Source organism: Lycorma delicatula, chromosome 3 (assembly GCF_047948215.1).
Source record: "Lycorma delicatula isolate Av1 chromosome 3, ASM4794821v1, whole genome shotgun sequence".
NCBI classification, from domain to species: domain Eukaryota; kingdom Metazoa; phylum Arthropoda; class Insecta; order Hemiptera; family Fulgoridae; genus Lycorma; species Lycorma delicatula.
Window position 1 is genome coordinate 109,460,380 of NC_134457.1, and position 20,299 is coordinate 109,480,678.

The 20,299-nt window shown below is 28.3% G+C and overlaps 1 protein-coding gene across 6 annotated transcripts; it reads left to right on the forward strand.

Moving 5' to 3' along the window:
* The first annotated feature begins 2,859 nt into the window (after positions 1 to 2,859).
* Positions 2,860 to 19,736, forward strand: galla-1 (cytosolic iron-sulfur assembly component galla-1). Of its 6 annotated transcripts, none has more exons than XM_075360357.1 (5): positions 2,860 to 3,212; positions 5,622 to 5,701; positions 8,585 to 8,768; positions 11,744 to 11,900; positions 19,462 to 19,736. In XM_075360357.1, the coding sequence occupies exons 1-4, from the start codon at positions 3,023 to 3,025 to the stop codon at positions 11,839 to 11,841; spliced, it is 552 nt and encodes a 183-aa protein (XP_075216472.1). In that variant the 5' UTR covers positions 2,860 to 3,022; the 3' UTR covers positions 11,842 to 11,900; positions 19,462 to 19,736. The 6 variants fall into 6 exon arrangements, with proteins under 6 accessions (XP_075216472.1, XP_075216476.1, XP_075216473.1 ...); XM_075360361.1 differs by having other exon boundaries at positions 11,744 to 11,892; XM_075360358.1 differs by lacking the exon at positions 19,462 to 19,736 and adding an exon at positions 18,901 to 19,460 and having other exon boundaries at positions 11,744 to 11,938.
* Positions 19,737 to 20,299: the final 563 nt, after the last annotated feature.

The window sequence follows — 20,299 nt, forward strand, 5'->3', positions numbered from 1 at the left end:
TGAAGGTACGCAAGTTTGCTGTCATCGCAAAAATCTCGATAAACCGTGTCCATTACATTGTACTCGATGTTTTGGGTATGAAAAAGCTTTCCTCTCGATGGATGTAGCGTTTGTCAAAATCGCAATCGATTGAACTCGTCTCAAGGGTGTTTGGATTTGAAGAGAAAGAAGTTTCGTAAACGAAAAAACTTTGAAATTTATAGTTTGTTAAATATCACGTTCTTTGAGCATCCACAATTGGTCTTGGAATGCGTCACAGATGGATACGGGGAACTACTGTATTTCATTGATTTTAAGCAAGTCAGTAAAGATTATATAAATACATTTGGTTTAAAAAAATGTATTTATCTCAGTAGTATCGGTAGTATCAGTAGTATAAACATTTAAAATAAAACTATTTTAACAACATTTGAATAGGTTGCTGGAAACCTTCTAACGATACTTATAACCTAAAATTATAAAACCTCTCATAAAGGCAGAATTATGAAAAAAAAACTTTGTATTGTTGCACATTTCAATAAATTTTTAGGGCATTAAACAAAATTAACTATTAAACAAAACAAATCCTTTCTTCCCTGACAGTATATTGTTCTTATTTTATCGATGTGTTGTTTTATTTGATTTTTTACTTTTTATTATTTTTTTTTTAATTTTGATTGTTTATTTTTCTAAAATATTTCTTCTTTTGTTTTTTGTAATATTGAAAATTTTCTTTTTTTTAATAAACAGTTAAAAACTGCCGCATTTTGATATGACTTATTTTAAATAAACTTCGAAATTCGTACATTTGTATTTAGTTTCTGTAGACTTTATTCATACCATTTTAGTCAGAATCAAATTCTCTACAAGTTTTGTTTAAAACTTTTATGTCTTTATTACCCGGTTTAACAAAGTTATTTTACGCCAAGTATAAAACGGTACGTTTTTCGACCCCAATCTTTTCTTTTTTACCCTAGATTTCTCAAAAACTACTAAAAATACAGTTCTGGAACCTATTTTTTTCAGTTATTTTGTTTCATATTTTGTTTTATCATGCTTTCTTAGATTCAAAACTATGGATTCCTTTGTTTAGCCCTCATATTACTAATCGTCTAAAACGACATTTAGTAAATTAAAGTTTTATCTTATCAATGAATTTAAATTTTATGAATCTGTAATTTGCTAAAAAAAGTCATTTTTTAATGTATTGGTATCTACATCTATCAAACAGATCTGCTTTCGAATAACGCAAATAAAACTTTGATTCACGGAAAGGACCTTTGCCATTATGCTTCCTTTGCCATTTTAATAAATTATCTAGCTACTTAAAAAGCTATTTTAAAAAAGACTCTACCGGTGGTCTTAATAAAAACAATACGAATTGTTTATTTCTCCGTTTAATGTCTATTTAAATATAATGTACTCAAATAATTTTCGCTAACACCTTCTGAATTATTATTCATCTTGTAATTGTTTTATTTATTTAGTTTCTTTACATATTTTATTTATTATTATCTCTATATATAATACGCTAAGGAACGAAAGCAGTTGTGCACTCTTTATAAAAAGTCATCAACACAAACCCCCCATAGATGTGGTATTGCTGCTTAGGGAATTACCCCCTAGGTGTGCGTAAAATAAAATGCAGACGAAAAAGAAAGTGAAAAAATGTTCAAACCGTAAAATTTAGTTAAAATTCAAATTTGTTTCATTGGCCTATTGATGCGTTCAATCGCCACCGCGCGCCACCTTCATCAGGCGTATATATAATTCAGTACAGTACTTCAATCGTTATTCATCTGTGTTTTTCATGTTGCGAAATTTTCGCAAGGGTTCGTTTGTACCATGTATAACTATAAAATAAAAAATAAATGCTGACCACATTAATAATCTGAAACATAAATAATTATTTAGTCTTTCCTGGTCGATGTTTTACAATAATGATTCCCTAGCAAATAATGGAACAGTGATTTACAAATGCTTTATTTTTTGTATCCTTGAAGTAACTTGCATATCCTGATGTGATCTAATATATTATTACGTACAGATCAGAACAGAATATTTATTTATTTAATATATTAAACAGAATCTTTATAAATTTGTTAACGAAAGGTGCAAATGTAAACTTATTTCAGTTTGATTATATTATTTGAATAGCTTCAATTAAACGAAATCACAAAAGGTGAAAAACATTAAAAGTATGATTTTGATAAACGATTAAATTTAAATTAACTGGTTACTGTGGGTCTTATTTGTTATTTGACAACCACTTGCGTAAACATACCGCATTTTTCGACTAAATGACATAAATTTATCTTATATTGATTATGTTTTAATAGTAATAAAATTACAATTCTTTTGAACATTATTATTATTTGGACATGTATTACAAATACAACAAATTTAGAACATTACAATTTTTGGTCCAGCTTAATAACTGGTATAATTTCTCACTGGTAAAATAAATTGGTTTACAAGTAATAAATTAAAGTTTTTGTTGTCTTTCTTCGTAATTTTTATTTATTTATATTTTTCTTTATTTGATTATTAATTTTCATATAATTATATTTTTCGTAAAATTTTCTAATAAATTTAAAAATCTTTGCCCATTTTTAAAAATGCATTTAACGCTAACTAATCCTGTATATTCATGGTGAATCAGCTTCAGTAAATAAAAATTTAAGGGAGAAGTGATAGTCGTATAATATATGAAAAAAAAAATTAAAATTAACAAGTTAAAAAGTTAAAAAGAATTCGATGAATGTTTGAACGTGATAAACTATTTACTGTTAATTGGATATTTATTTAAAAAAAAATAAATGTGAAAACCGTAACTAGTTGATTATACATTCCGTTAGAGCGCATTACTGTACAGGCTGATCATCAGGATGAGGTAAAATTATTTCGCAAGTTTTGTTGTTTAAATTAGGTAGTGGTGAAAGAGTAAAATTATTTTGATTTCTGTGTAATGTTTAAGGCGTTTTGTAAATCATAATATCAATTTTTCAATTTAAAAAATTTGCTATTTTATTAAAGGTAAATAATGTTAGCTCTTATAGTGAACAAAACGAGAACGTTAATTGGAATGAATGAGGTTATGGGGGTTCAAAAAATTGGTGATAAACATAATGCAGTCTTTATGCGACCTTCAGTTGCGATAGTTCAAGATATGGAAGAGTTGGATGAAGAAACTATTTCGAAAAAGAAACAGGATTTGAAAGAAACAGTTTATGGTCAGTGATTTAAGATTGGTATACTGTTAAGTTGTATTTTTTTAAGTTAACCTCTAATCAACTTAAAAATTTTATTGTTAACTAAGAGCAGCAAGACAGTGTTATTGTTTAAAATTTAACTGATAACTTTTTGATGGATTATATTATTTTTTATTTTTTTTTAACCTGCTGTTCACTTATTTTTTACCTTGTTGACATTCTCATTATTGTTAATGATATGCAATTATAATAACAATTTTTCTTCAAGTTTGCCTCTGTTGTTCGAGATTTATGAGGCGCCCAATTTATTTATTAATTTTTTTGTATATTGCAGACTGAAAAATAAAATTATTATTCAATCTGCAAATAAAATAAATTGTTGAGAAAAATACAGTAATGAGTTGATCAGCATGACAAAGTATTGTAATAAAATTATTAAAAATTATAGATTGATTTTCAAATTGCATGGAAGCTGTAATTTGTTTGGCATTACTAATGTAATTTTTTTACAATGGGCACACTTATCCAAAGTTGGTCTATTCACCTCTCATTTTTTAATTGTGTCGCTTTCTTGTGTGTTGCATCATGACTTACTCTTGTTTACAAAGTCAGAAGCATTTAGTACAATAATATATATAATGTTATATAATAATATATATATATATATATATATATATATTTTGTTGGGGTCATCAGTTTGTCCACCATTGGTTAACTCATTGCAAATCAGCTGATTTTGAAGTTGAGAGTTTTAAGGTTCAAATCCTAGTAAAGGCAGTTATTTTTGTACAGATTTGAGTACTAGATTGTGGATACCGGTATTCTTTAGTGGTTGGGTTGGGTTTCAATTAACCCCACATCTCAGGAATGATTGACCTGGGACTTTACAAGACTTACACTTCATTTACATTCATACATATCATCCTCTGAAGTAATACCTTACAGCAGTTCCAGAGGCTAAACAGAAAAGAGAGTGATTGAGAGGGTTAACAGTTCTCCCAGATCTTTTGAAACTAGATTTTTTTATTTTAAAAGTAGTTTATGCCTTTATTAAAATAGTACATTTAAAAAAAATAATTAATAGAATTTCCAGAATTTACAATTAAAGTATTAACTATTTCTAACTAAAAACATTGATTGTACAACTAACTGATTTATCTATCAGAGAGAAAGGTATATTTTTTCATAATATGTACTCCAAAGAATAAATTTATGGCTTTTTCGCAGCTCCTAGGAAAGTATTAAAATTTTTGTAAACAATTACAAAAAAATGCCTGTATTATTTTTGTTATATAGATATAAAGAATTGTGAAATCAGACATGTAGTATTTAGGATTATTATTAAATTTAGTGTAGTTTTTTATACTCATCTAAAATATTAAGATAAAAATAAGTACAGGCTATGGCATTTTGTCCAACAACTGCCTGTTGCCAAATTATAATTATGCTTTCTTCTTTAAAGTAAATTGATACTAATAAAAATGCAAAATTACAAATTTACATTCTGTGTTTTAACTTACGTTAATGTTCATGTATTAACTTATATTGTTTTTTGAATTTTTTAAAATTTATCTCCATAAAACTGGCCGAAGTATCAAAGTGTTTTTAATAAGTTATAAATAATAAAAGTAGTGTAGTGAATAAGAAAGAATTCTACATTATCTGGAGGTGAGAATCTGCATTATTGAGTTTATCAATATTCAAATATCTACTTTTCTGACACTTCATTTCCATCATAAAATAGATTTCAAAAAATTTTACAATGATTTGATATGTTTTTTTTTTGTGATTTCGGGGTGAGACACCACCTCAACTAAATAATTACCTACTTTTTAATTCTTACTTTAAAATTGTGTCACTTTTAACAACAATGTCATCAGCAACTCTATTGAACAAGAAGTTGTGTAGAGGTTCCAAAAAGATCTGAAAGTTTAATTTGTATGCAACTTGAAAGCGAGTTTTTAAATAAATTAAAATAAGAAATTTGTGTTCGTTCATTTTCTGCTGTTTACTTTAACCTACTTGATGATTTCCATATTAGTAAAATATAAAATTGCTGAATATATATTGATTACTGATTTCTGAACCCTTTCCTTGTTTTCTCCATAATAGTTTTAATCCAGTGCTTGTATCATAAACCTAGTGGATTAATGATTTAGTAGAATATTATTGATATTCATGATGATATTAATGTTCATGTTTTGAGGCTTCAATAATAGTCTGATTTTAAAAATTTGCTTATGATGAAAAATGAACTGGACTTTGTGTTATTCCACCTAGCTTTTGCAGTGTTTCTAACTATTGTAACAGGTTGTGGTAGCAGTAATGCCCAAACCTGCCTTATATGTACTATCAAATTTTTTATGAATTTGAGCAATTTAAACAGGAGGTTTTAACTTTCACTGATTACATGCATTTTTTGTTTTTTAGATTGTATTCGAAATATAAGAGATCCTGAAAAACCAGCAACATTGGAAGATTTACTAGTTGTTTATGAAGATGGTGTACAGGTATTAATTTTAGTATTGCATTTTTTTACCAATTTTTTTTGTTAATTTATTTTTATTGTTTTAGTAGGTGGTATAGGTGCTATAGGAGAATGTTAAAAATCAGATGGGTGGATAAAGTGACAAATGAAGAGGTATTGCGGCAAATAGATGAAGAAAGAAGCATTTGGAAAAATATAGTTAAAAGAAGAGGCAGACTTATAGGCCACATACTAAGGCATCCTGGAATAGTCGCTTTAATATTGGAAGGACAGGTAGAAGGGAAAAATTGTGTAGGCAGGCCACGTTTGGAATATGTAAAACAAATTGTTAGGGATGTAGGATGTAGAGGGTATACTGAAATGAAACGACTAGCCCTAGATAGGGAATCTTGGAGAGCTGCATCAAACCAGTCAAATGACTGAAGACAAAAAAAAAAAGTAGGTGGTATACAAGAAATAAATGAGGTTTTAGATCCTGCTTATTGATAGTGTACAGTAGTATCAGATGTTAAAAATTAAGCTGTTATTTAAGATTTTTACTTTAGAGACTAGCATGATAGTGATTTTTTTTTAATTTTTTCTCTTCTGCATTTGTTTTTATTGTAATTATTTTGTTACAGTTGTCTAATATTATAAAGTTGACTACTTTTTTTTAATTTTAATTTTTTTTATACTCTCTTAACAAAGAATTAAAATTTGAAATTTTTTATAGAAATTAATGTGGTTTTTAACATTTTTGTGATCTGTTATAATGTAAAAAAAAACAAAAAAGCATTAACTCTGTGAATTTCTACCATATATTATAATTTTTTCCTTATAGCTTACATAGTAAATATTAAGGATTATTTATCTCAATTTTGTATTTGGTGGTTCTGATTTATAATTTTATTAAGATCTGATAGCGTAATTTGTATGTAATTTGAAAGCAAGTTGTTAATAAATAAAAAAAAAATTTGTACCAGATTTTTCTTTTGATGTTATTTTATTACAGGATCGATGTTTCATTTGGCAGGGAAAAATTTATAGGTTCAGTAATTGTAACACAATTAATTATTTATTTAAGCAGACATAAAATTGTAATTGCATTAATCATATATTTTGGTTCATTCATGGTGTACTTTGGTTAATGTGTTAGGCTTAGTGAAAATTTCTCTTTAATTTAAATTTTTCTTGAATTTTTTTGTTGATTCTTGGTAAGGTAATAAATTGCATGCTAAGCATATCCTATTTTAACAATATCCAAACATCTTGAGAATAGTATTCTGAAAATTAAAGGATATGAATTAAAGATAAAATCCCAAAGTCATGTTAAATTAATGGTCCCTACACATAACTAAAATTAAAGAAATATAGAGTGTATTTTCTAATGATGTATTAAAATTATTTAACTGGTTAATGATCATAGTACTTAAGCTGCTTAAAATGAAAAAAAAAAAGTTTTAACATTTAACATGTTGTTTCACTTTATTACACTATGATAGTTTTGATTTATTATCAAAAATAAATGTTGATATAGTTCATCTGGTATTGTGGTGGCTTCTTTTCTTGTGATTTTAGTATTGCTGTTTGTTATTCACTTTATATTACTTATTTATTTGTTTATTACTTATTTTTTTAAATTAATGTACCAACTCAGAGTTAGATAAAATTCTGAACACTATTTAATGAATCGTTATTTTGAGATCTTTTCTGTTAATTGGTGGCGTTTTTCTGTCCCTGAAAGTGTCTTGTGCCTTTTACTTGGCAGTTTTAAAATTGTGCACTCAAAGTTTAATCGCTGGCTTGAGTTACTATTTACTTTTTTAATTTTATTTTTGATCTCAATTGTCACTTTTTACTTTACTACATTTGTTTGTTATTTTATTTTAATTTCATCAAATTTTTTTTATTTGCACATTAACATTTTATATTTAATTTAACCATTTTACATTTTTTATTTTGTATTTTGTTATTTTTATGATTAATTTTTTTAGGTTTAACTATATTACATTTACAATACTATATAATTAACTTTACATTTTTATAAGTAGGTCTCATATAATCAATTGCATTCATGATCCAACGTTTGTGGATTGTTACAAATACTTCGGAAGTGGGCAAGTAGTTTATACAACAGCATTACTTACTATCATGGAAAACCATGTAGAAAATGGCTGATAGCTGCCAGATGCCCCAGTTTATCATAGAGCTAATGTATATATGTGATCTGGTGATCTGATTCACTGCTGTCAGTCTTTCTATTTGTAATTGGCCCTTTCTTTTGATGTACAACTCATATTTACATTTATGAAAAGTTTTAATTATTCAAAATGTTTATTTTCCAGAAAAGCCTAATTAAGTATAATTTATGGATGTCGTGGAATGTGAAAAATCTATTAGGAAGAGGTAAAATAGGTACTTCAGATAAATAATATATGTGCATCTCTAAACAACGTTAAAAAGTTCATTTTTAGCTTTATTTTGTTACATAGCTCTAATTTCCTTTGACTTTGACTTTTATTTAAATTTTTACAGTTTTTCTTTACCAAATTTCTGTTCTATTTTGATAAGGAAAAAATTTGTACAGTGATAACATTTTAAATATTTTTCCATGTGGTCGATTTCTGTGAGATTTTAAAACCTTTAAACAAGCAGTTAGTGCATTATACGTAGGTTTGATGAAATATCTGCTTTATACTTGGTATTAGTTGTTATACTTAAGTGGATAACTTTCATTTATATGATCTTAGTATGCTTACTAATTCTAAAATATAGTATAATATCATAAGCCTGAATGAGATGAAGTGCCTTGCTTATAACTGACCAAGATCAGTTAAAACAAAAACATCTACAATGTTTAATTTTCGTTATATTTTGTTTGTTTTAAACATTTTTATTTATTCTAATGTTGTAATTTCTTTTACAGGTAAAATCAATTAATGGAAGTGGTACTGCTGTTGTGCATGTTGAGTTTAATCCAACTGTGCCTCACTGCAGTCTCGCAACATTGATTGGTCTTTGTATGAGAATTAAACTTCAGCGAAATCTGATAAACTATGTAAAATTAGATATTACCATAAAAAAAGGTGCACATGATACTGAGGATGAAAGTAAGTCTTTAGTTTAAGATCAGTTATAGAAAATTAAATATTTTTTCTATTGTATAATACTAAAAAGTTGAACAGTTTTGTTACAGTAATACATTTTTCATACACAACCACTCGCAATGACAAGTTGTGTAATAAATGATACACACACAAAATCATAAGATGTGTCATCTACAGAATGCATAAAAAAAAATAGTTGATTGTTTTGGTAGAGGGTTCTAATATCAATGCTAGAAAAAATAATATCAATGCTAGAAAAAAAGTTTCTATAACTTTGGTCTGGAAATGTCTTTTCATTCATCTGTCTGTCATTCTGTATTTTTTAGTTAGGAGTTTATGTTGCCAAAATGGATTGAGCTGTTTTAATGAAATTGACCTTTTTTTAAAGTCATATTCTCTTCTAAATAAGTATGTTAATTTTATGTTTGTAAATTTCATGGTACATTTGAAAATATTCCTGCAGTACATGTACAACGAATGCAGTTTTTTTTACACGATGGTATCCCAGTACATTTGTTTTTTTTATAAATGTTGACAGTTTCTAAATAATTGATTTCTTGATCAGGAGGTTGGGCATTGTGTTCTGATTGCCTGGTCTCCATACTCACAAGATTTAAATCCACTGGAATTTACTTTGGGACATTTGAAGAGGACATGAATTCCACACCAACAAACAATCCAGATGAATTGAGAGCAAAAATAATTGTCTGCAAATAAGTGAATGCTACATTTATAGACATGGTGGGCACATTGATCAATCTTAAAAGTAATAGTTCATTTAAGTGGAAAATGCAAAGTTTGAATAATTGATGTTTAATTTATTTCTTCTAGGGAACTTATAAATTTTGATTTTCAATTATAATTAAATTTAAATTGCATTAACCTTTTTCAAACATTACTAGGTTAATGGTATTTGAGTAAAATAACTATTTGAAAGCTACTGTATTTGTCTGTTGGTATATTGTCTCATGTTCGCAGTTTGACAAGGATATACAGAAATAGCACAATAATTTTTTTTTATATACAGTTTTTTATTATTAAATAATTTATACAAAATAGAAATTCAAATTAAATACAAAATTAATTTAATAACAATTAAATTATAAAATTCCAGAATACAATTATGATTTACTATATACTTTATAATAACTTATAGAAACTAATACTGAATTAATAAGATAACAATAGAAAAATCTATAATTTACAATTTACTTATGCAAATATTATTCATTTTTACTGTTTACAAAAGAACTACCCTACACTTTTTAAATGAATAGAATTGTCTCTTTTACTGTTGTTCACAAATAACTCAGCAAACAGCTTATGTTTTCAGCCACTGTGCAGGATGGAATATTTATGATGCACTCTTCACTCAATTGTTACTAAAAACTTACTCCAAATGCTCCCGCATACTATAATTGCTTTTATTGGAAACTGAACCAGACTCAAACTTGTTACTGTCACTCTGCTGGTCTCCAGCAGTATTTATATTTCCTGACCTGCAGTACCAGTACCTGACCTAATCTTCTGATTGTTAAAGCTTAATCATTTTTATTGTCTCCACCTTCTACACTTTTCTATAAGTTTTTTTCTAGAAAGAAATCCTTTGTCATCTCTTATAGATTCTTATTTCTTTATGGAAGCTTCTCTACCAGTTACAATATTATAGTAAGTGGAGATGATAAAACCTGATACAATATTGTTTTATGTCTTTGAACATTGACTCAGATTAACATTTCCCCTTACTGAAGTCTCATTTAAAAATACAAGGGGTGGTTATTTTGTTTACAATGAGATCCTTAACATGCTACTATCTAATAGCCAATTCCTTCCTGATATTAGAATTTATGAATATAAAATTTACATATTTATTTATTTTATAGAGAATATCGTTAGTTAACATCTATTTAAAAGAATATATCATATTTCATTAGATCTGCACAATTTTTTTTGTGAGATACAAAAAACAAATGGCAAACTGAGGAAAAGAGCATTTTGAAATGTATGTTTATAATTTTCTTGTGATTTATTTTCTTGTGTATATATTTTAGGAACACCACATTAGGAGAATATGAGGTGGCGCTTTTTTTTTAGACTTATAATAAGTGAAATATAAGTACATGAAATAGTTTATTATTTTGTAACAGAATATTGGTTAATAGAACTAAATATTTTCAATAATAATGATAATTCTAACAATAAATGTAAATAGGCTCTTATAAAAATAATGAATTCCAAATAAATACCATATTACTGCTTGCTTATATCTAGAATTAAATATATTAGTATATTCTATAATCTATAAATATTGTTATAACTGAAAAATAGTATGCAGTAGGTGAAGGAATGTTTCCAAATGAGCCTATAGCTGGGTTATGTTGAAGAACTTATAACTTTTTAGATAATCCTTTTCCTTATAAAATTGCTATACAGTGTTCATAATAGGAAAATAATTAAAAATCATGACATCTTACATTTTAAGAGTATTGGCAAAAGAACCCAACACAATAATATTTTCATATTTTATTCTTATTAAATAAGAAGTTTATATTTTCTTAATGTATAGTTTGTAGTATTTAAAACTGTTGGTGTGTAATAATGGTATTAGATTTTGTGTAAGCATAAATTTAGAAAATGTAATATTATTTTATTATTAAATATTCCAAATAGTAACTCATTTTATGTTAAATTTATGTACTACATAAATATTTTTGTTAAAAGTTTTCCTGCTTTCTTATGATTTTTATTATTTATTTATTTTTTAGATTTATTTAGTTTAGTGTGCTTTTTTAAAAACACTGATTGCATATTTAGAACATTATATATGTGAAAGCATGTTGAATTTAGAAGAGCTATTGTCAAAAGAACCAATTAATTGTAAGTTATGTTTAAATTTACTGATGTATTTATTATATATATATTTTGTGTGTGTGTGTGTTTGTGTATATTAATTTTATTAATACCTTGTTTGTTTGTAGTTAATAAACAAATAAATGACAAAGAGAGAGTAGCTGCTGCTATGGAGAATCCTAATTTAAGAGATATGGTTGAGAAATGCATAAGAGAAGATGATTAGTACTGAGTTTAAACCTTCATTTAGCAGTATTTAATTAAACAAAAATATGAAGTAAGGAGGTGTGTTTAAAAGAAACCAAACATTTTAATTTTAACAGGTTTATGGTAAATAAACCTGTTTAAGTTTATTTATCATAAATTTCTTAAAACCTTAAAATTAATTATTTTTATAGATAAGTTTGCATTTTAGTTTGCTTGCTTGAGTGTTCATGTTCTATGGATAATTTATTATATTTAAATTAATCCTAGATAAGTTTGTGTGTTTTTTAACATTTAAAATAATTTGTAAAGTGTATTTTAGATAATTTTCATAAGCAAAGAGGCTTATTTTAGAAATACAGTATACAGATACAGATAAAGTTGTACAAATAAGCATAAAGGTTATTTAAACACTGGTATGGTAATGTTTTATTATGTAGTAATGGCCATGATTTAATGAGCTTTGTGAAAATTACAATTTTTACAAGTTATTGTTATTATTACAAGTTATTTTTTACAAAAAATAACTTCATAATAAAATCTGTAAAGAGTTTAATTTTGTTAAAATAAAGGTAAAAAAAATTATTTAAAACAAAACTGAAAAAATGCATTATTGTAAAAACCAAAATATGCATTAGTAACATTTAAACCACTAAAAGTTATTTCAATTTAAAAGTTACTTTTTATTGTATACAAAAAGTCTATTGACATAAAACATTGTAGACTATAAACAGTATTAGGGTTGTCCTTTGTCATCTCAAAGTGCATTTAGGATTCAGTTCATTAATTTTTCTGTTGTATTAACTTTTTTCTCTTAAACTAACTCTGTAATATGTTCTCGTAGATTGTGACCAAAGTGATTTAATTCTGGGAACCTTAGAGGCCAATTAATTTTATTCCTATCCAATCTTGTGAGGGATTTTTGTTTGAAAAAAAAAAGGATTTTTTTTCTTTCCTGTTTAGCCTCTGGGAATCACTGTCAGGTATTATTACTTCAGAGGATGAATGAGGATGATACGTGTAAGTGAAATGCAGTCTTGTACAATCTCAGGTCGACCGTTTCTGAGAGGTGTGGTTAATTGAAATCCAACCACCAAAGAACACCATTACCCACAATCTAGTATTCAAATCCATATAAAAGCCTTTACTAGGACTTGAACGTTATAACTCTTAATTTTGAAATCAGCTGATTTGCAAAGATGTGTTCACCACTAGACCAATCCAGTGGGTTGATAAAAACAGGATTACAATCTTTTTGCTTTATGATCTGAGGTATGAGAGGGACTAGTCAAACTTGCTTCATCTTGCAGTGATGATTTTCACTATACAGCCAGAAACAGAGTGAAGTAACAGTGTTATTTGTAGAGAGAACTTGTTTGCACTTCAGTGGACGTGACATGTCAATGTGCACTCTGGGAAAGAGGTCAATAGGAATCACTTCTCTCTTCATTTTCTTTATTGACCCTGATACAATTCTCAAGAATAACAATTATCATGGGATAATGTTATTCTTGAGAATTGTGCTAGTTTCAGGAGTAAATTGTATCTTTTATCAGGTTACCAAAATTTCAGAATTTCATTTTTGTATTTACATCACCTATTTGGTCAATCTAAATTATTTGCAATGTAAACTGTTAAAGAATTAACACTGAAAATGCTTTTATATAGGAATTTTCTTCATATATTTAAGCACACAGATTCATAGGTTAGGACAATAAAAAAGCTTGTTAGTTAAAAAAATGAAACATCTTTAAAAAATTTTGTAAAGAAAAAGTATCGTAATTTTTCTTATTGCATTTCAACTGCAGTAATAATGATTTGATATACAATGAAAACACAGGGTAATACAGTATAGTTTTCATTGCTATATAGCGCACATTTTACTCTATGAATGTGTTCTTAAAATTTCTTTTGTTCATATACATAATTTTTTATAAATGGACTATCATGGTACATCTGCAAATGGACAAGTGCAGGCAATAATGTATCCCTCTGCAGAACAGAAAATAATGTTGTTGGCTTTGTTGATAGGAATTAAAATTGAGTCATGTACAGTGTATTAGTCATGCCTCTCTTCGCATGCACCTACTTAGTCATACAAGTTATTATCAATAATAAAAATTGTAACACTTACTGATTTTAATATTTTTGTTTTCTACATGAGCGTTTTTGTAGTGATCACTACTTCATCAGATATCTAAATGACCTTTAATTTATCAAACGCATATCAAAATTTATCTCATAAATTCATCCTGCTAGATTGTGTGACATTCTGGTAAAATCAGTTAAAAGAATCTAAAATGTAATAAATATGTATTATCATAATATGAAAAAAATCATCTTGTATTTAAAAATAATTAGCTGCTGCTGATGAGCAGTAGTAGTTACTAATCCATGTGTTATCAACTTAAAGAAATTATTTTTAAAAGCTTAACAGTAAATTATTAAACAAAGATATATTGCATAAAAACTCAAATAAAATCCTTTCTGATAAATGGAATCTTTTCTTTAAAAAGTAAATATCAAAGATTATTATTAACCCTTCAAGCCGATATTTAAATTTTTAAAGCCTTACCCTACTGCTGGTAATTTAAATGCCCAACCAGCAGCTGTATTACAGTACTAAAAGTAAAAAATTATAGCTTCAAAACTATTATACCAATTTAAACCAAATTTTCAGCAGAAGAATCATCCACTTTTTCCCATCTCCAATCTATGTCTTTTCTTGTACGCTTCACTTGTATATCAATGTCATCATCACTATCACCACTACTCTGTTCAGAATCTTCTTTATTTTCATTATGATTTTCTGGCACAAAATCTTCATCACTTTCGTCACTATCAAATTCACTACCACAATCAAATACTCTAATGCTACTGTCACACGTCAGATTAAATCATTTTTAACACGGAACATTAAATAATTTGTTCCGATGTAAGATTACGCGACGTGCTTGACCCGGCCATTTTCATTTACTCACAGCTGACGCAATTGACTGAAAGAAGAGCATTCAACTTTGTAGAGCAAAATCGTATTTCATCAACAATATGCAATCCTACGCAGTTATAAAAACACGGAGGGGAAGAATGAAGCCTCGACTTCGTTCTATAACAGAGCCAGTTGTTCAAATAAACATTACGAGATGGCAGTGTTATGAAGTTTTGAAGCAAGCACTGCGCACAGCGAGACTTGTCACGTCCACCAGCCGATACATACAACTTAACATGTGCGTGACATTCACATGCTCCCTGCCTGAAGGGTTAATCAAGATTGGTTTTTACTGTTTAATAAATAAGTATTAACATAAAAAAAAGTTTACTTTATAGTAAGAACTTACATTAATAAAATTGAAAAACCCAGTAAAACAGCTAAACTATAAAATTATATAAAAACGTACAATGAAACTGCCAGGCCACATGTGTATTAAATAAATATTCCCCAATGACTGTGAATGATAAAGAAACTTTTTAACACATTTAGTGTGGAACAGGAAAATGTGTATTTGCTAAGCCTAAGCCATATATCATAAAATATTTATATAACTTGTTGACAAGTCGCCCATTCTTATGAAGGCACATGACTCATTAATGTATCATCCAACATGTTGCAGTATCTTTTTTCACAATTCTGTTTATATATAGTAGTTTAGTTTGAAGAAAAATTTTATTAAGGAAATAATAAATTTGGCAAAATGAAATTAAAAAAAAAAAAAAAAATACTAGACTTGTCTTCAGTTATTTATGAACTTACTAAGGAGTAATAATTAATACGTTAAATAAAGATTCATTATAAATATTAAAAATTTGTAAAGTGATAAAAATATGAAATGAAATAAAATCTTATTTTTGAATGTTAAGTATAATTTTCTTAATCTGTAATACGAGGTCTGTAAATAAAGTAATGGAGACTGGTTCTGAAAAACTTCTTATTTACAATTCAATTATACATGGACTATATCACCTTCAAAATGTTCCCTTGGGAAGCCACGCAACGCTTCAAACGGTTTTCCCACTCTTCATAGCAGTGTTGGAACTCAAAAATCGGAATATCGTTCAGGTGGCCAGTTACATTTGGTTTTTTTTGTATGTTTTCTACTGTTCCAAAATGGTGTCCTTTGAGGTATTTTTTTTAAAGTTGGAAACAGGAAAAAGTCACAGGCACTCAAGTCAGGTGAATAAGATGGTTGAGGAACTACAGGAATGTTTTTCTTTGCCAAAAACTCATTAATTGAGATTGCAGTGTGGCAAACTGCATTTTCATGATAACATCCAATTGTATTTGATGGCTGGTCTCACATGGGCAACTCTTTTCCGCATTCTTTCAAGAATTTCTCGGTAAACATATTGATTTACAGTCTGTCTTGCAGGCAAAAACTCCTTATGGACAATGGCATTATTATTGAAACAAATTAGCATGGCTTTGATTTGCTAATGTTTGCTGCTTTTTTGGGACGTGGTGAGTTTAAATTGTGTCACTCCTTGCTATGGTGTTTTGTTTCTGGGTTGTACTTGAATATCCAAGATTCATCAACAGTAGTCACTTTTTTATAAAATCAGGATCAGTTTCAATTCACCCTAGAAGACTGCAGCACACATCCACCCTGTTGTTTATCTATTCAACAGTGAGGTTTTTTTGGCACCAATTTTGCATAAACTTTTTTTTATGTCTAATTTGTTTGTCAAAATTTGATGGACTGTGGTATTGTTCAAATTCAATTGTTCTGCAGTCATTCTGACAGTTAATCGCTAGTTTTACCATATTAAGTCTGTGATTCACTCAACATTATCGTCAATTTTTGATGTTAATGGTCTTTCAGAGCATGGATTATCCGCAGCTGATTCCTGGCCCCCTGAAAATGCTTTAAACCACCTAAAAACTTGGGCTCGTGTCAGAGCATCATCTCTATATACCCTTTTCAACTTTGAAAAAGTTTCAGTAACATTCTCATCAAGTTTAACACAAATTTGATTGCAAAATCTGCTGCTAAAGAAGCATGTAGTCAACTGTCCTTCACCACTCATGTTACTATTTCTGACTTTATTACTTGTGTCAACACTCTCTTCAAGTAAAGTGGAAAGGTGTCTGGTGTAGTTAACTGGATAATAAACTCCAACACATCAAAGATACTGTGTTACCATGAAACTCTTCATGCAGAAAAATTTGTTGAGAGGAAGTGGTCTTCTGTCGATTGTGGTTAGGACATACCAGAGCTATTCATGTGTACTTGATATCAGCAGAAAACACACCACTATGTGTACGATACTGCTGCTGCTTTACTGTACGCTAAGTCCTTGTGGATTGCATTTGTTATGTGGCCTTGCATCATAAATTTAAATGTCCAAAAACATTTGCCGAATCCTAGGCAATGATAAGAAAGTTTTAGACTGTTTGTTGTTATTTCTACAATGTATTAATATTCTACATAGAATTTAATATTGTTTTTGTTATGTGAAACAAGCAATCATTTTTAATTCTATTTTTGTTTTACTCGTGTATAAATTTTGTACTAGTATTGAACAGTTTTTTAAATGTAGTTGTTTTTCTTCTAATTGTTTTGATTTTTATGTTAGTTCTTTAATATTTGTGTTATCCGAGAAGGAGCCCTTTACATTCCTCTTGGATTTTGTTATATTTTATTTATGTTTAGTTAAATTTTATGATTTTTATGTTTGTGATGTCGTGTTTTAGTTGTCTTTTTATTTTGTATATTTAGTCCAAGTGATGATAACATGAAAGCATTTCATTAGGAAAAAAAAGAAAAAATTATACCATCTGACGTGCTTTTGTTGTAAGTGACATAACCTGTATGTTTGGTCTACCTGGTATTATAAATGTGTACAGTGCTAAACTGTGTGCCATCAATAAGGCTTTGAACATCATTAACTCAAAATACCATCACCTCCTTATTTGTAGCAGTTTGTGTAGTGCACTCCAAGCTTTAGAAAATTTGTATTCTGGACATCCTATCATCACTGAAATTCATAATGCAGTTGCTGAGTTGAACTGCTGGAACATACAACTGAGTTTCTGCTGGACTTTAGCTATGTGGGAATCTCGGGTAATGAATGAGGGGATTTTGCTGTTAAAGATGCGTGTAGCCAACCATCTTTCACTAGTTGTTTTACTACTACCAATTTTATTAATTCTGTTAAACACACTCTTTGAGGAAGCTGGGAAGGTGAATGGACTGCTGCAGTAGATAATAAACTTTGATAAATCAAAGATACTGTGCTGCCGTGGAACTCTTCAATCCAGAATAACCATTGAAAGGAGGCTATTATTTGCTGTTTATGAATTGGGCATATTAATCTTACATATGGACACCTAATTAATGATTAAAGATTGATGGCCACATTACTGTTCGCTGTGACTGCCAACTAATGATACACCACTTTCTTGTGGACTGTATGTGTGTTATGCAGCTTTATGTCGTAAATGTAAATTAGGAGCTAACATCCAGATATTCTAAGAAAGTTAGAGAATGTTTTCGAGTATCTTCTTATTTCTTAAAGCCTGACATCTGTATTAGATTATTTAATGATTAGTATAATATTTTTTTTTAGTATTTTATATTGTACTTTACCTTTCATATTTGCCTCTGATATTGTGTGGTTTGTTAATTAAATTTTATTTTTTATTTCTGTTATTTAGTTTGTATAATGTCATATATAGTGCATGTTGTTATAAAATTAGTTTATATGTTTTAGAATCTTTGCTTTTGGATGCTAATAACGAACCTTCGTTGTGCGCCCAAAAAAAGAATCAGTCTATTGGAAAAGTTCAGGATGATATGTCAAGTCATTAGTGTCCAATGTGTTGCATACGAACAAAGATAAATGTCCATAGTTCATTGAATCTAATATAAACAACCATCATCATTCATAACCTTGAATTGTTATAAATTATAGCATTTAATATTTATTTGTATGAGACTGTTTCAGCAGTATGTATGTTAGTTACTATTTACATTATTATTATTATTTACTATTATTGGATTTTTCATTAATAAATGGGAAATGTACATAAAATTACAATTAATCATTTGTGAGGTAAGTTTATTCATTTTTTTTATTTTTATAGGAACTGTGTGTTTGCTGAGAAGCTAAGCAACTATGTAATTTATAAATCCAAACTTCAGATTCTTCAAGAATTCTGTTTGTCATATTTTTCAAGATCTAAGTTCTGGATTCATTGTATTTGTTTTACAATGAAGGTTGATATTTGAGTAGTTGAAGGTTGGTAAGATGGAAAAACTGGAGATGTTATTACAGATATATGGTATAAAGACTTTTTTGGATTTTTTGGCCATGGAAAATCTTTTTTGTACAGGATGAAGCTGTTGATAAGTGTTCAATCCAATCAACAATTTTTAGAAAAATTTCTTAACTGTGTTCTTTTAATTAGTTCCATTATAGTTCTGATAAATTAATTCTATTTTCTCTTTGAAAGGTATTATTATTATGCTTCTTTGGAAACACACTACAATTTTAGTTTAAAAATTATGTATGTATTTATAATGTTGGTACAATAGTTTTAATCTTTTATATGTGATGGACATGTTTTAAATTTAAAAAAATGTATATAATTGTTAATATACAGATTTGTTTGTGTTTGATATTAAATAAATATTTTATTTTTCAGTTTTGATGTGCATTATTCTAACTTGTTATGTTGTTCTTCTGAATATCAAAGTTGATGACAAACCTAGTTATTTTATTCTTTGTTAAGACTTCACTAGAATAAAAATATAATTTCTAATAGAAAGGTGGAATGTGAAAAATTTAGTTGTAGAATGTAAATTTTGTATATAATAAATATATAACTGGTGTGTAATATTTACAAAAAGGAGAAGTTGATGTAATATAATGTATACGAGGGTAAATAAAATGTAAACGGAACTTTATTTGAAAAAAAAATTCATTTATTGAAAAATAAAAGGCAAATATAATTTATTTTTCTTCATAGTTTCCTGATTTAGAAATATATTGTTTCCAGTGAGAAGGAAGGTATTTTATCGCAACATTGTAGAATGAAGCTGGTTGCATCAGGAGCCAATTGTGCATAAATCTCTCCTCCCCCTCGTTGGTCATCTTCAAATTTTTGCTCTCATGGAGCTTCTTTAAGCGGCTCAAACAAATGAAAATTGCAGGGTGATAGGTCCAGGCTGTAGGAAGGATGATCAAATTGAGTCCAGTGCATTTCTTTTAGTTTTGAGACCGTTAGAGCTGCAGTATAGGGCCTGGCATTGTGGAGGAGGATGGCCTCTTGAATTGGTTGGTTTCATCTTTTGCAGCGATATGCAGCCCTCACCCCGTTCAACAGATCACAGTAGTAAGCAGCATTGATTGTGTGTTGCTCATGAAAAATCAATGAGCAAAATGTCTTGCCAGTTGAAAAAAATATTTGAAAGAACCTTGCCAGCTGGGTTTCACTGGGGCTGCCTCCCCTTTCCTCTGCCACTCCATACTGGCTTGTTTCG